This window comes from Narcine bancroftii, chromosome 4 (genome assembly GCF_036971445.1).
Source record: "Narcine bancroftii isolate sNarBan1 chromosome 4, sNarBan1.hap1, whole genome shotgun sequence".
Taxonomy (NCBI): domain Eukaryota; kingdom Metazoa; phylum Chordata; class Chondrichthyes; order Torpediniformes; family Narcinidae; genus Narcine; species Narcine bancroftii.
Genome location: NC_091472.1, coordinates 116,375,414 through 116,388,674, shown reverse-complemented (window position 1 = coordinate 116,388,674; position 13,261 = coordinate 116,375,414). Strand labels below are relative to the sequence as shown.

Below are 13,261 nucleotides of genomic sequence, written 5' to 3'. Positions count from 1 at the left end.
TGTGGATAGGAAGGGTTCAGAAGGATATAGGTCAAATGCAGCCTCATGGGACTAGGCCAGAATGCCAGCTGATCAGCATGAATGTATTGTGAATGATTGTGAAAACTGATAGCAGAGAGAATGCACAAAATGGAAAAATGCAAATACCATTGATATAATAAACACACACGGTGTGAAACGGATGTAAAATTGATGACCAACAAAATGGAAATTCTCAAACAACTTTCCTACCAAAACAAAACAAAAATCTTGCCAGTGGGACTCAGGAACCCCCTCAGTACAAAATGCCTATATCTGACATGAGCCACCAACCAATATTTTCTGGGCAAGAGGAATTCAAGTTTAGGGAAATAGTTCAAAGTTCAGGGACCCAGGCCCAACCCCGACCACAAGTGTTGACTGTGTTGAGTTTGCATGCTCTCCCAGTGACCAAAGGGTTTCCCTCAGGAGTTGTGGTTTCCTCTCACATCCTAGGGACGTTATTTGGTTGCTGTAAATTACCACTAATATGTATGTGAGGGGTAGAATCTGTGGGGGTGTTGGTGAAAACTTGAGAAGGTTACAATCAAAGTTGGTGGGGGATGGGACTGAATGGTCTGCTCCTGTGTAATATGGAAAGAAGGTAGGTAGATGATACAGATCAGCTCTGATCTAGCGAATTTGCAACATGGGTGTGATGAACTAAATAGTCTCCTCCTGTTCCTGTACTCAATATCTTTGGCTTGGCTTCGCGGACGAAGATTTATGAAGGGGGTAAAAAGTCCACGTCAGCTGCAGGCTCGTTTGTGGCTGACAAGTCCGATGTGGGACAGGCAGACACGATTGCAGCGGTTGCAAGGGAAAATTGGTTGGTTGGGGTTGGGTGTTGGGTTTTTCCTCCTTTGCCTTTTGTCAGTGAGGTGGGCTGTGCGGTCTTCTTCAAAGGAGGTTGCTGCCCGCCAAACTGTGAGGCGCCAAGATGCACGGTTTGAGGCGTTATCAGCCCACTGGCGGTGGTCAATGTGGCAGGCACCAAGAGATTTCTTTAGGCAGTCCTTGTACCTTTTCTTTGGTGCACCTCTGTCACGGTGGCCAGTGGAGAGCTCGCCATATAACACGATCTTGGGAAGGCGATGGTCCTCCATTCTGGAGACGTGACCCATCCAGCGCAGCTGGATCTTCAGCAGCATGGACTCGATGCTGTCGACCTCTGCCATCTCGAGTACTTCGACGTTAGGGGTGTAAGCTCTCCAATGGATGTTGAGGATGGAGCGGAGACAACGCTGGTGGAAGCGTTCTAGGAGCCGTAGGTGGTGCCGGTAGGGGTGTAAGCTCTCCAATGGATGTTGAGGATGGAGCGGAGACAATGCTGGTGGAAGCGTTCTAGGAGCCGTAGGTGGTGCCGGTAGAGGACCCATGATTCGGAGCCGAACAGGAGTGTGGGTATGACAACGGCTCTGTATACGCTTATCTTTGTGAGGTTTTTCAGTTGGTTGTTTTTCCAGACTCTTTTGTGTAGTCTTCCAAAGGCACTATTTGCCTTGGCGAGTCTGTTGTCTATCTCATTGTCGATCCTTGCATCTGATGAAATGGTGCAGCCAAGATAGGTAAACTGGTTGACCATTTTGAGTTTTGTGTGCCCGATGGAGATGTGGGGGGGCTGGTAGTCATGGTGGGGAGCTGGCTGATGGAGGACCTCAGTTTTCTTCAGGCTGACTTCCAGGCCAAACATTTTGGCAGTTTCCGCAAAGCAGGACGTCAAGCGCTGAAGAGCTGGCTCTTCAATATAAACAAGTACTCAATATAAACAAGAGGGAAATGGTTAACATCAGGTTTGTGTGTGTGTGTGTGTGTGTGTGTGTGTGTGTGTGTGTGTGTGTGTGTGTGTGTGTGTGTGTGTGTGTGTGTGTGTGTGTGTGTGTGTGTCTCTCTCTCTCTCTCTTTCTCTCTCTCTGTAAGGTGTGAGTGTGAAAGAGAGAGGGGTGTGTGTAGAAGATTGGGGAGGGAGTGTGTGCATTGTGGGGAGAGGGTGTGCGTATGGTGAGGGGGCGGGGGGTTCTCTGTTTTAAACTAACCACTGAAACAATCACTTTCTCCACCACCCTGTCCACCTGAGCCACCAATTTCATGAACCTGGCACCTGAACGCATAGGTCTCCCTGTTCTCCGACACTCTCCAGGGCCTTGCCATTCTCCGTGTAAATCTTGCCCTGGTTTGACTTACCGAGGTGCAACATCTCACACGGGTCCGAACTAAATTCCATTTGGCCACTCCTTGGCCCATCTTCCCAACTGATCTAGATTCTATTTTGATTGAGGTTTTCTTAAACCTGCATATTGAGTTAACTTCCTCATTGCAGCCTTCTGGATTGCTGCAACATTTCAGTGGGAAATGGTGCAAAAGGTGACAAGAACACTGAGCCTGGAATCGCGAGGAAAGGTAACAGGGAGGAATAGACATTCACTATGGTCATGGCTGTTAATATAATGTTCACTGTAGCCCCAATTGTTCTGCTACCATTTCACTGTGGACCACCCAATCCCAGTTTGAGAGGTGCTGTTGCATGGGACACACCGTTCCCTCATGCCTGCTTGAGCTCACATTCTCCTCTGCGTGGATAATACTTACATTCATCGGTATATTCCATGCCATGTAGACGTGGGACTTGAACTCATCCATCCAGACCTCGGCAGCTCGTAGTGCATTCCGCTTGGCATAATAGTCGATGTCATTGTTGTATGGCTTCTTGGTGCGTTCGATATGGGCAACTCGGGAACAGGGCAACACCTCCATGCTGCCCCCGCACTGCCAGACCTGTTACATTCCAAATACAGAAGATCAGCAACGTCTCCCAGGACCCTTCACCCTCACACAGGCTCTGACACAGAGGCACAGGAGACCAAATGAATCTAAAATAAACTCCAGTTGGGTCGACCCAATCACGAGAGAATGTCTTATTTAAATTTGTTAACCTTTTACAGGGCGTAACGGGGTCAATGTGGAGATGATGTTTCCTCCTGTCTTGGGAAAACAATCTCAAAATAAGCAGCAAACTCTTCATAGAACAAAGTACAGAACTGTTAAGAAAGAAAAGTGGTGTTCCAGTGTGGAACAGCAGCAAATGGTGACAGATTCACTTAACTAAGGGATGAAACACTGGGTAAAGAGCAAAAGTGTTTACCTGCATCACACTGCAGATTCATCCAGTCATTAAACAAGGGAGTGACAAGAAGACAGAGTCACCACAATTAAGAAGGATTATCCATGATTGCGAGGACAATCCCGATGTAGAGAGATCAGAGAGGGTGGACTGCACTCCTGAAGCAGAGAAAACTAGGACCAGCTATAGGCCCTTTGGGCAGAAGGTACAGGAGCCTGAAGACCAATAACTCTGGATTCAAGAACAGTTTATTTCCAACAGCTATCAGGCTCTTGAACCTCCCAATTGTTACACCAGTCAGGGACTGCTCCAACACCACAAAAGGACTGTCTTCTTTGGCTTGGCTTCGCGGACGAAGATTTATGGAGGGGGTAAAAGTCCACGTCTGCTGCAGGCTCGTTTGTGGCTGACAAGTCCGATGCAGGACAGGCAGACACAGTTGCAGCGGCTGCAGGGGAAAATTAGTTGGTTGGGGTTGGGTGTTGGGTTTTTCCTCCTTTGCCTTTTGTCAGTGAGGTAGGACTGTGCACTATTGCTAAATCACTATCTTTGCACTAGGATATCTAAATATTCATTATTTATCTAACCGTAGTATTTATTATCTCTTTTTCAATTTAATTTAATGTAGTTGTTTTTGTGAAGGACCTGTTCTGCTGCAGCAAGTAAGAATTTTGGTATATATGTACATTGAATTTTGGTGTGGTCCTACTCTGAGTTGGTATTCACCCTGCCTTTCAGTAGCAGGCCAGCATATTCCATTGAAAGCTGAGTTATGTGGTTATTAATTAAAGATGATTTAAAGACAGTATGTCCTGAATGAACGAGTTCACCTCTTCCACACTGGAGGTTCCTTGCCAGTTTGTAATCTCGACATTCTTGTTTGCTAACAGATGAGAGGTCACGAACGGCATCATGAATTAACCGGATGGAACTTGGCGTATGGGGCACGTCAGCCGGGAAGGTTTCCAACCACTGACATTTCTGCTGCAGTGGGTTGCAGAAAAACAAATGATGAAGGGCTTCGAGTGCGTGAAGCTGCAAAGATTATTGCTCTGCTTAGGCCAGGTGGTGATAAATTCAAATTGTCATGAGCAACATTTGGAGAACTAATTTACTGGGCCGGTAAGAACAAAGAATATGTTCATCAGATCTGACAGCATCTGTGAAAGGTAAATGAAAGTCAATATCTCAGGTCAATTGGAAATGTTCATTTGTGCAATTACTTTGACCTGAAACATTAATGCTATTTTTTTCTCTACAGTATCTGCCTGACATGTGAATATTTATTATCATGTACAACGTACCAAAATTCTTACAGTCATAAAGATACTTGGTTAAAACAAAACTACAAACAACCCCAGTAGCTTATTTAATTGAATTAAAGAGAGACAATAAATACAAAAATACTTAATATTTAGTTATTCTTATGAAAAAATGTAGCTTTGTAAAATTGCAGACAGCCCTTTTGTGGTGTTGGAGCAGTCCCTGATTAGAGTAACAATGGAAGATTCAAGAGCCTGATAGCTGTTGGAAAGAAACTATTCTTGGACCTGGAGGTGTAGGTCTTCAGGCTTCTGTGCCTTTTACTCAAAGTCAGAAGTGGTTGTGACCAGGGACCTTTATGTTGTTGGCCACCTTCCTGGATGTAGGCAGGGCAAGAGTGATAGGAGACTCTTTAGTTTGGGGAACGGACAGGAGATTCTGCAGCTGGTGGATTGTTGCCAGCTGTAGGTCCAATCAGGATGCCATAGTAAAGGATTTTAACTTCCGAAATATTGACTGGGAAAATCATGGTGCAAAAGGTTTAGATGGGGTGGAATTTGTCAAGTGTGTTCAGAAAGTTTTTTATGGCATTATGTAGAGGTTCCCATATGGGATGGGTAATATTTGATCTAAATTTGGAAATTGGGAAGGACGAGGGGATGAAGTGTTCATGGATGAGCCTTTGGGGACCAGTGACCATTGTTATATTAGGTTTAAGGTAGTTACGGAGAGAGACATGGCAGGACCACAAGTTCAAAATCAGAATTGAGGCAAGGACAATTTTGAAGAGGCCATTCCAAAGGAGGAGCTGGTCATAGGCTACCATATATATGAGAGGTTGAGCAACCTACAGCTTTATTCCTTGGCGGGCAGGAGGATCAGAGGTGATCTGATAAAGGTATACAAAATCATGGGAGGAATAGATTGGGTGAATGCACCACACAGAAAGTGGTGGGTATATGGAATGGTCTGCCAGAGAAGATGGTTGAGGCAGGTACAATTATAACTGGATGGATACATGGAGGCACTGACCTCCACCATTATGAAATACTTCGAGAATTTGGTGATGGAACATATCACAGTGCTCCTCCCAGAGATGTTAACCCATTTCAATTTACCTACAGAAGGATCCGTTCCATTGATGATGTTATAGCCTAGTCCCTCCACTCCTTCCTGACCCACCTGGAGAATGACGCTTCACATGCCACTCTGCTGTTCATTGAGTTCAGCTCGGCATTTAATACAATCATACCCCAGAGGCTGGTGAAGCTGTCCTTGCTGGGACTCAACACCCCTCTCTGTAACTGATCCTGGACATCCTAACGGAAGGGGAACAGTCTGGGTTGATAGCAGAGCATTGAACATCATCACGCTGAGTACTGGCGCACCTAATTGCTGTGCGCTCAGCCCGCTCCTGTTCACATGACTGACCCACGACTGCATGACCAGCCAGATCCAGCTCCAACAGTGTCATCAACTTTGCAGATGACACAAAATAATTGACCTCCGATCCGATGCTTTACAGCAACTGTACCACAATAGAGTTCCTGTAAAAAGTTGACAGGTTGGTGGTCAATAGATAGCCTTACCCGCTTCAGCCTTCAAAGGAAATGCAGTCAAAATTCTGCCTTTCTGACATGTGAGGAGATGTTATGTGTACAGGAGAGGTCACTTGTTAAGTGGACTCTGATGAACTTGGTGCTCTCTCCACTTCTGAGCTATTAATGTGTAGTGGAGGGTGATTGCCCTTTGTCCTGAAGTCCACAATCATCTTCTTTGTCTTGTCCACATTAAGATTCAAGATATTATTCTAGCAGCATTTTATGAGATTTTCCACCTCTTCTCTGAAGTGCAATTATTTCAAGTGAAACATCATGCAGTCAGTCCTCTCTTCTTGAATGGACCACAAGGCTTTGACCAGGCTGAACTAAGAACTCACAACCAATCTTCAAAATAGGGGCTTTCCACAAACTTGCCAGATTGTCATGTTCCAGTCCCAGTTGCTGCTACTGATCTGTAGAATCGAACTCTCTTTCTCAGCCAACTGCACTCAGACTGACTGCAGTTCCAGACCCAATCTTCTAAGTTCGTTCATCTGTTGCTTTCCAAAACAATAATCCATTACTCCACAGCATGTCCAATTAACACTTACTTGTGAAGTCCTTAAAGGTATCCTTCAAAGTTTTTGCAAAGGCACTCAGAGACTGGACTGTCTGGCTTGAGCAGAGCTCTGGAATTTTAAATGAGGTCTGTTTTGAAGTGTTTGTATGTGACCTACACTAAAAAACCTGCCACAATTTATCGCCTTTAAAACATATCTATACACAATATAAAATATAACAATTGGTCACATTACCCTTACCCCAAACCCCTCCAACGCTAAGTCTACAATCAGCTCTTTTATGTCACTGATGTTGAGAGAGAAGTTACCATCTTAACACCATACTGCTGAACCCTTAATCTCCTTCCTGTGTTCCTATCACTATGGTGTCGCAAGCAAACTTGATCATGGAATTGGAGCAGCATTTGTCAGCATAGTGGAGGGTGTAGAGGGAGTATAGTGGGCAACTCCTCCTCCTGGAGTGATGGCATTGAGTGTAATCATGGAGGAGGTGCTGCTTTTTTACACAAATATTTCAAGGAGGTTATTTTCTTTTGCCTCTTGCAGTATCGGCAAGATTATTTAATTAATTCCTTCTTGCCCTTAGCTATGCAGTGCATCTCAGAACTTTAAACTCCGTTCACTTCCTGTGGCAGCATTTTCTTTTTCACTTCATAATTTCAACTGTCAATTTAATGTCTAACATTTTGCAGACTACTTTCTTGAAATTCCTTCACTGTGAATTTCTGGACCAAGTGGTCTTCTTCCATGTCTTGGAGAATTGTGAGAAAACTGGTAATGATTAGACTTTAGTAACATCCTCTCATCCCTCATCGTGATGAAGTTGTCAGGCAAACAAAATGTGAACTGATGGCTTGTCCATTCAATGTTACCCTTCATCTGTACATCAGGGAGGTAGGCTGATCTATAGAAAACTACAGCATAGAAACAGGCCTTTTGATCCACCTAATCTGTTCTGACCTATTATTTTACCTAGTTCCATAGCCCTTCATACTCCTCCCATCCATGCACCTCTCCAAAATTGAGTCCATACTCACAATATTTTCTGGTAGCTCATTCCACCTTCCTACCACTCTCTGCATGAAGAAGATCCCTCTAAGGTTTGCTCTATGCATTTCCCCTTAACCCATGCCCCATAGTTCTTGCTTCACCCAAGCTCAGTGGAAAAAGCCTGTTTGCATTAACCTATCAAAACCCTTCATAATTCTGTATACTATTAAATCTCCCCTCAATCTCCAATCCTCCAAGGAATAAAGCCCTAACCTGTCTAAACTTTTTCTGTAACTCCATTCCTCGAGTCCCAGTTCCACTAGGATTATCAATAGAACACAGATAAAGAGATGGAGAGAGAGAAACTGAGAAAGCCTTCAGAAGAATATCAGTGTGCACTAGACCAGATTCGGTAGTTTTGTAACTTTCCACTGGTTCAAAAGCAGACTTATAGTTATCTATTTATGTAGTTATCAGTGTTTCTTAAAGGAAGCTATCATACCTGCTTCCAATTCTCTGTCTGGCATCTAGTTCTATGTACCCACCACCCTCGAAGATATGTCCTTTTGGAAGCCTACGCCTTTGCCTTACACAATTATACCCTCTCGTCTTAAGCCCCTTGCAAGTGGTCCCAGGAATTAACGGCCAATCGGCCTAAAAAGAGTCGAGTGCGAAACGAAAATCTTCTCAATATCGGTGTAAGATTAAGTAATCTCATGCTGGAGATAGACGGCCTCGACCCATAGTACAATCCCCGTCGTCTGCAGACACCAGCATTGCAATCAGGCAAGTGTAGAACATGTAATTGCGTTGTGGGATAGAAATTACCCAAGTTTTTGCCTAAATACAGAAACATGAAGGAAGAAAAGATTAAATGAAGGTATAAACTTTGCCAAGGGAAAGACACAGTGTGGGGGGGCGGTGAAGAGAGAGAGAGGGAGAGAAAGAGAGAGAAAGAGAGAGAGAGAGCGAGAGAGAGAGAGAGAGAGAGAGAGAGAGAGAGAGAGAGAGAGAGAGAGAGAGAGAGAGAGAGAGCCAGAGAGAGAGAGAGAAATAAAGAGCAATAGCAGACAACTTTTAAACAGCATGGGAAAGTTGGTAGCGCTATAGTGCACAATTTATAAAGACCGTGCGGAAAAGCAATGGCGGACCTGACTTCCCAGAATGCTGTGTGCCAGAGAAATCCCTTCAGGAATGCTCTGTGCATGCAGTCATGCATACAGTACTTTCTCTGCTTTCCCCCCCACAGTATTAATAAATTGTGCATGATAGCACTACCAACTTTTCCACACTGTTTCAAAATTGTCCGCCATTGTTATTTATTGCTAGCACTTTCCCATGTTCCCTTATAAATGTTTATATAGGTTGGCACAACAACAGGGGCTGAAGGGGTCATACTGTGCTGTACATATAACTAGGCATGATTACTTTTGCTCAAATATAAGATCATAATACATCGATCAGGATTTAGGGCAGGCCTACCATCACTCAGTGCGTCATGACATCACCGGTAGAAGGGAGAATAGTCCTAACCCTGGGGATGGCTCCTTGCAAGTCAGAACACGCAAAGTGTCCCAGTTAAGAGATGTCAAGAGTGAACAGCTAAAACCCCATTCCAATCCTGGGACACTGAATGGCCAACTTAATGGGATGCAAGTGTAAAAGGGGCTATAGATTCTCCAAAACAGGCTTATTTATGCCTCTTAGCTATCAGGCCTTGAACCTCCCCTTGTTACACTAATCAGGGATTGCTCCAACACCACAAAAGGAGCCACACTTTTACTTGCACTGTGGTGACTGTGAATATCCATATTCTTTCTTTTGTACTTATTATCTCTTCTTCAGTTCTGTTTATTGCATTCTGTTGTATTTTTTAAAAATGAAGTACCTGTACCTGTTCAGCTGCAGCAAGTAGTAATTTTGTTGCACATGTAAAATGTGCCATGTATATGACAGTAAACATGTTATCATTAACACTGAACTGCCTGAGCAGTAAACATGCCTGAGCAGTTGCAGTGATGGTGTGTCTGCACTGTGGAAGTGGTGAGCTTCCAGTCCAAAGAAGATGGCAGCACAGACTAGGTCTGCTGCGCTTCTCTCTCAATTACAGTCGCCTCAATGTAACATAGGCGTGGAGCTGTATTTACCGTTGGTTCTATGAAGTTGGACATTTGATTGCAGTGAGTCGTGCGATTCAGAGGAGAGCGCTGAACAGGAGCCAATTCGTGTGGATGCTGTAGACTCGTGAAGGACTCGATCGCTGAAAAAAATGGAGCTCCGGATTCGGCCTAGTGGAGGAGTCGAGCCGCCTGTGTCGTGGCGGTCCAGCAGTTTTTAAGACTTCTTCAGGTCATCACTGGGGTTACTGGTATCGAAGGATGAGGTCCAAAGTGCAGCATGAGAGCCGGTGAGGCGTCCGGTGCGACTGGGAGCTGCGGTGTTGTGCTGGAATGGAATGACTCAGAAATGCTTTTCCCTGCGCCTTGTGGCTATAGAGGCCCAGAGGCATACTTCCCTTAACGCCAGCGGGGAGTCATGAACTTGACTTGTGATGGCGGCATGTAATCCGCAGAGGCTTCTGAGATTAGGGGAAGCGTTCTTTGCCATACGAATGGTGGACATTTTAACATCTGTTGCGACCTGACTTGCTGTATCATGTCTAAACTCTAGTAATAATTGTGTAGTGCTATATTGTTAGGCAGCTTTCTAACTGTATACTGAGATCTGTGATGTTTCGTTGCTAGCTTTACTCGACAATGACAATTAATTGAATCTCATCTCATTGCAATGTGATTAAGTTGACCTTTCAAATCCAAACATTTTAATGAATTCATCGTCCGAAGGCAGACTGAGAGAAACTGATAATCTCAGCAACAGCTTGGTAGTTTCAGCAGAACCCTTCGCCATTAGACTGCTCAGCGGCACAGCTCTCTAAAGTGTTCTGATCACTAGCCCTGCACGAGAACCCACAGAATCATACCTCCTCAGGAGATACCTGTTCCAATCTCTAACCCTCCATGGGAGCCCACGGTGCTGTGCATCCGCTGTTTGGGAGCTCTAGATACTGCACCTCCCTTGCACGGTACCCCACGGTGCCACACCTCCCTTGCGCAGTAGCCCACAGTGCCATATGTCACTGGGTGGGAGCCCATGGTGCCGCACCTCCCCTGCATGGGATCCCAATGGTGCTACATGTCCGCTGTGTTCCCTGTAGATGTTCTCGATGTTGGGGGGGCATTTTGCCTGTGCAGTCCTGGGCTGACAGGAATGTGCACTTCAGGGGCGGAGCTCACTCCATGGACCACATCAATATTGCTAAGGTGAAGACAATCAACAGCCTTAAGTTCCCAGAGTGACTTGCTCTGGTCCACCCACGTCAATGCAATGGCCAAGAAAATGCACCAGCACCTCTACTTCCTCAGAACCCTAAGGGAATTTAGCATGCCCCCCTGTGTCCCTCAATAACCTCTATAGGTGCACCATTGAAAGCATCCTGTCAGGGTATATATCACTGGATGGGATGGGAATTGATCCATCCATGACACCCAAGATTAGTAAGGGATTACTTAATGTGGTATGTGAGTGGGAGGGGAAGGTTGAGAATCACTGCTCTAGACCCAATTGTTTCTGAAATATTTTGCTTGAGAAAAATTGTCATTGGCCCATTTTCTTTGGAGTTCTGAAACCGTGCACATAACGAGTCAATTAAGTATGATTAAAATAGGGTTTTCAAACCTTTTCTTTCCACTCAGATATCACCTTAAGCAATCCCTTACTAATCACAGAGCACCTATGGCATTGGGAATACTTAAAGTGGTATGTGAGTGGAAAGAAAAAGGTTGAGAACCACTGAAGTAGTCCATATATATCCCACTGCCTTGGCAAAGCAGCCAACATATTAACAGTCCCATCCTACTCTGGCCACAATCTCTTCACCCACCTCCTGTCGGGAAGAAGATTCAAGAGTGTGGGATTTAAGGACTGTTTATTTCCTGCCGTCATCAGACTCCTGAATAAACCTTGCAATTGCAAAACTAGGTTGCCTTTGCTCCATCCCAACTGATCTCTCTGTAACTCTGCAACCTGTACTGCACTTACACCTTGAAGAAGGGCTCGGGCCTGAAACATTGGCAATATATCTTTACCTTCTATGGGTGCTGTGAGACCAGCTGAATTCCTCCAGCATTTCTGTGCATTTTACTACAAACCACAGTGCCTGCAGAATTTTGTGTTTCACCCTGTACTGTGTCTTACATACTGTTCTACAAATGAGATGACTAGCTGAAATGCTCACAAAACAAACTCTCTCACTCCATCTCAGTAAATGTGACAATAAATCCTGAACATGAGTACTGGAGCGGGCACCACATGCTGCCTGGACTCCCTTGGCTTGATAAAGAGATGTCAGTCATCACACTTTGTAGTGCTCTTCTGTTTTCTCCGACCTGCAGTCTGTCACCCATCGAGCTCTGATGTCTGATTGGTGGTTGGAGTGTAGCAGGAGAAATAACCAGCATGACTGCCCCTGGGATCTTGCTCTGTACACCAGCTGTGATTGTACGATGTCTACAGTGCCAAAGCCTTCATTCACTGAGCTTTCCAACTCATGCTTCAGCACAGAATGTCACAAAGCCATCAGGATTCGCATTTCAGCACTAATACGTTCTGACATAATCCACTTATAAAATTCTCTGCGGATTTCTCTGGCTTCTTATCTACAATTTCCCACATCCCGAAAGGAAAGTATTTTGTTGGGATTATCAGTTTGTCTTGTCAGATGTACCACACCATTGAAAGGAACAATAGCAAGTGATGTTCCACAAATTGGTTGGAATTGAAAGCCTTGAGTAGGAAAGGACGAGGTGCCCCTGGAAATACCCTAGTTCACAATCCATGTGCAGTTGTAATCTCAACTGGAATGGTACAAGGAGCAAGACTCTCGGTAATGTGTCGCCTCAAAAATATTCAATCAGCTTCAGAGAAACACTAACACTGCAGATGCTGGAACTATGCACAAACAATCTTCCAATTGCACTGAGTGATGTTCATTTTAAAATAGGTTCAGGTTTGAATGCACACTGTTGCTTTCTATGGATGTTGCGTGACCTGCTGTGTTTCTCAAGCACTTCTGTGTACGCTGTAGTTACAGCCTTATCTGGTTCTCTAAGTCTTGAAGACTGCTCACGTTTAAAATGTAACAGGGATTGAGGGGTCCTTCTCTCAGCTCTGGTGGTCCAGAATTTAAGCCCCGTTCCAGACACTTACTGCTTGGCACTTTAACTGTGTGTTGAACCTGCCAGCTAATTTTTCGTGACTGGAACATATAGTTCCCCCTGAACTTCTGACAGTCTGCTTGGTTACTGAAAGACTTGCTACAATCGGATCTGCCTGTTATAATGAGCTGAGACACTGGTTTTGTTCTCTATCCTTTTAACAAAGGAATAATCACTGATTTATTGCACAGAGGAATGGGTCAGTCCAGGGAACACAAGTACAGGCCTTTCTAACTCACTCTGATAGACTTGTTCCCCAGTGCAGTTCAAACTAAGTGGAGAGTTCTTTTGACATCTGGAACTCACTGCCAGAGGAAGCAGACACATTCACTACATTTGATAGACATTTAGAAAGTTGTTTAAATAGGTAAGATACAGAGGATACAGGTCAATAGAATTAAAGGTCAGGATGGGCATTGCTATATAGTCAGGATAATGTGAACTATTCTCTAACCGCACAAGAATACACCCTTC

The 13,261-nt window shown here is 44.7% G+C and overlaps 1 protein-coding gene across 2 annotated transcripts in view; it reads right to left on the bottom strand.

The window, feature by feature from the left end:
• The window catches only part of galnt9 (polypeptide N-acetylgalactosaminyltransferase 9), a 185,039-nt gene that overhangs the window by 57,848 nt on the left and 113,930 nt on the right, over window positions 1-13,261 (bottom strand). For both annotated transcript variants that reach the window (XM_069932518.1, XM_069932520.1), the window contains one exon: window positions 2,608-2,793. In XM_069932518.1, coding sequence (XP_069788619.1) covers window positions 2,608-2,793 — 186 coding nt within the window. The remainder of the gene's footprint in view (window positions 1-2,607; window positions 2,794-13,261) is intronic.